General features: G+C 36.8%; 1 protein-coding gene across 1 annotated transcript; it reads right to left on the reverse strand.

The window, feature by feature from the left end:
- Nucleotides 1–2324: 2324 nt before the first annotated feature.
- Nucleotides 2325–3099, reverse strand: LOC107683320 (protein HIRA-like). Its single transcript, XM_016479376.1, has 3 exons — nucleotides 2940–3099; nucleotides 2670–2758; nucleotides 2325–2531 (listed from the first exon to the last, which is right to left on the reverse strand). The coding sequence occupies exons 1-3, from the start codon at nucleotides 3046–3048 to the stop codon at nucleotides 2415–2417; spliced, it is 315 nt and encodes a 104-aa protein (XP_016334862.1). The 5' UTR covers nucleotides 3049–3099; the 3' UTR covers nucleotides 2325–2414.
- Between the last annotated feature and the right edge of the window lie 45 nt (nucleotides 3100–3144).

Here is a 3144-nt window from a genome sequence, read left to right on the forward strand (position 1 = left end):
AATTTATTCCTATGATGCAAAGCTGAATTTTCAGCAGCCATTACTTTAGTCTTCAATGTCACATAATCCTTCAGAAATTATTTTAATATGCTGATTTGGTGGTTAAGAAAGATGTATTATTATCAATGCTGGACACTGTTTAATATTTTTGTAGAAACCTTTTTTTTTCAGGATTATTTCATGAATAAAAAGTTCAGAAGAACAGTGTTTATTTGAAATAGAAATCTCTTGTAGCATTATGTCTTTACTGTCACTTTTGATCAGTTGGATGCACCCTTGCAAAAAAAAAAAAAATTATAATAATCAAATACTGACCCCAAGCTTTTGAAAGCTTCATCTTGTGTGTAAACAACTTTTCCCTTTAGAATCTGTAAGTAAACAACAAAAAGGTTGTACAACACACTAAAATGGCATTTTCTAACATTTATATAAATGTTCAGATCAACAAGATTGAAGTGATTGCAGCTGTGTTTCTTTCAGAAAAATGGCATCCCTCCGAACTACGGTGCCAAAAAAAGCATTTGAGCCCCAGAGAGCTGACACTAATAAGCCCTCAGGCAAGGCCTCTGGACTGATATGGTGAGCTGAGAAATGTGAATTAGAAATGAATGATTTTGAACACTGAACACAGACACTTCTGACTTATATGAGGCATATTGTCCATGCTAGAGGTCCCTTTATGAATTAGTTTGCGTGTGTGTTAATGTGCGGATCTCAGGTGTTTATCCTCTAGTGTTAAAACGCAGCTGGTCCTGCTTTTAAAAGACATTTGCATCATTCGCACAATGCTAAGCCATCCATTAAACGTGAAGCCATCCAGTAGGGTCATAACTCTTGCCACTTGAAAAGAAAGTTGTTCATGTTTGACGAGTTTTACGTTGTGAGAATCGAAAACTTTTGTATTAATGTGAATATTCTGTATGCGAGTACTGTGGATACTGTGGCATTTATGAAGGTCAAAAGCTTTTCACTTGTGTGGGGGTTGCTAGTTGACATCAGTTAACGTTCATCATTCTAGTTTAAAAGAGAAGCGAAATTCAATAATATTTGATGTCCATATATAAAGATGCTGCAGTATTCCATTAGTCAGAATAAACCGATAGCTTCATAATCATTTTAATGAACAGTATAAAAAGGACATACTATTAGGCTAGTCATTGGCCTGAGATTAAACTGTAGGATACTAGATCCAGCGACCATTCACCAAGATGATTTATACTCTACTGTTCAAACGTTTGAGGTCAGTAAGATTTCATTTTTATAAATCAGTACTTTCAGTCAGCAAGGATGCATTGAATACATCAACTTGACAGTAAAGACTTTTACATTACAAAAATGTTATTTAAAAAAAAAAAATGTAGGTCAGTTTCCACAAAAACATTAAGCAGCACAACCGTTTTTCAACTGTTTATTAATATTGATAATAAATGTTCCTTGAGCATCAAAATAGAATTTCTGAAATCTGACACTGAAGACTAGTAATTTTTGCTGAAAATCCAGCTTTGCCATCACAAGAATAAATCATTTTAAAATATCAAAATAGAAAATAGTTAATGTAAATGGTAATATTTTACAGTATTACGGTTTTTACCGTTTTTTTTTTTTTTGCTCAAATAAGTGCAATCACAGCTCACACTTATCAGGATTATATTTCAGGTTATATTTCCACCAACGTGTTGCAGTTCCTAGAAAAAGTTTACAAACAATGCTTTTCCTTTCTTGCCAAACACTCTTTTTCTTGTTCGAGAGTGGTAATTTGGACCCTGTCGAAACAGTCAGATCTCTACTACCACCACCTGCCCAAAACAAGGTAGTACTACACACGACCAATAAAAATGCCCTGATAGTAGCAGCAGCAAATAAATCACCAAAGGTAAACAAGACATATGAGAAAGAAAAGAGCAACAGATTTTAGAATTGGTAAATTGTTTATTCCTTTTTTTAATTGAAGGTTTACCATTTTCTTCATTTTATAGAAAACGGAGAAAAAAGAAATGGCCTTTTACAAACATTTACAAATAAATGACAAGTGGCTGTACAAATAGGAACTGAAAGAGAAAGACAAAAGAAAGGAGGGAGGGCGAGTTGCATCACCACTTACAGCAACTTTTAGTTGTAGAAGTAAAAATGTCCAGTTTTAAGTTGACTGCCATTCAAACCTTGTGCTTGATCAAAATTGTCCCAAAATGTGAGTTAACCCATACGTTCCTCTTTCCTACCACCGGCACAAAGTTTACAAACATAATTAATAAATGTATTTAACAAATTAATTCTTAAAAAAAAAGGCATTGTTATTTTTGTCCATTTTTATTAGTGTCCATGTCTGCTTTAAAATCAGTAAAGCTACGGCAGACCGTTAGCACATGTGCAGGCCAGGGTCAGGGGTAAAACATCAAAAAGTCAAAGGTGAAGTGCTATTTCAAACGCAGCAATTCGAGCTGATCCTGGTACTCAGTGAAGAGTCTCTGGAACCGCAAGTTCTGACCAATCACAGGCAACACCTCTGTCAACAGATCCCTCTTTCTCAGTCCCTGAAATAGACACAGAAGACAGAGCAAGCTTTAAAAATGCTTTTGAAAGACAAGCTTGGTTTAATCGATAAATGCAACACTACCACCAATAATTCAGTACATAAATCTGTAATGAGGTTCCAAAAAAAAATATCATACCAGGACTGTCGGCTCCCAGGAGCTGCTGCTGGATTTGTGAACGGGTCCTAGTAAGTCCTGACATAGTTCCCTTAACCTCAGCTCATAACCTGCACGGATACACACAGAGCTATTGAAAATCTGCTCCGATTAAGAAACAAACTCATCTTCGTCTTAGATGGCCTGAGGGTGAATACATTTTCAGCAAATTTATAGTTTTCGGGGAACTATTGCTTTACTTTTAATGGACCCTCTTGACTCTTGTTACCAGCTGACCACCTTCTCACTCACCCTCATTTACGAGGAAACGTGCGTAGATTAGAAGCCAGTGCCTGTACTCGCTTGCTGAGAGGAGGATGAGGGCGGAGGAGAGCTGCTTCTCCAGGAAGGCCAGAGTCATTCCCTGCTGCAAGTGGTGAGGAGTCGATGACAAGCGAGATGCCAACCGCCCCGCACTGACACAGACAAAAGAGAGACGGTTAAGGTCTGTTCACCC

The sequence above is a fragment of the Sinocyclocheilus anshuiensis genome, unplaced genomic scaffold, assembly GCF_001515605.1.
Source record: "Sinocyclocheilus anshuiensis isolate Anshui unplaced genomic scaffold, SAMN03320099.WGS_v1.1 C33166137, whole genome shotgun sequence".
In the NCBI taxonomy this organism is placed as follows: Eukaryota; Metazoa; Chordata; class Actinopteri; order Cypriniformes; family Cyprinidae; genus Sinocyclocheilus; species Sinocyclocheilus anshuiensis.

Coding starts and splice junctions, on each gene's coding strand:
- LOC107683320 (XM_016479376.1), bottom strand. CDS start 3,048: ATGACTCTGGCCTTCCTGGAGAAGCAGCTCTCCTCCGCCCTCATCCTC. Junction 2,759..2,939: donor ACGTTTCCTCGTAAATGAGG/GTGAGTGAGAAG, acceptor GTATCCGTGCAG/GTTATGAGCTGAGGTTAAGG. Junction 2,532..2,669: donor CCTGGGAGCCGACAGTCCTG/GTATGATATTTT, acceptor TGTCTATTTCAG/GGACTGAGAAAGAGGGATCT.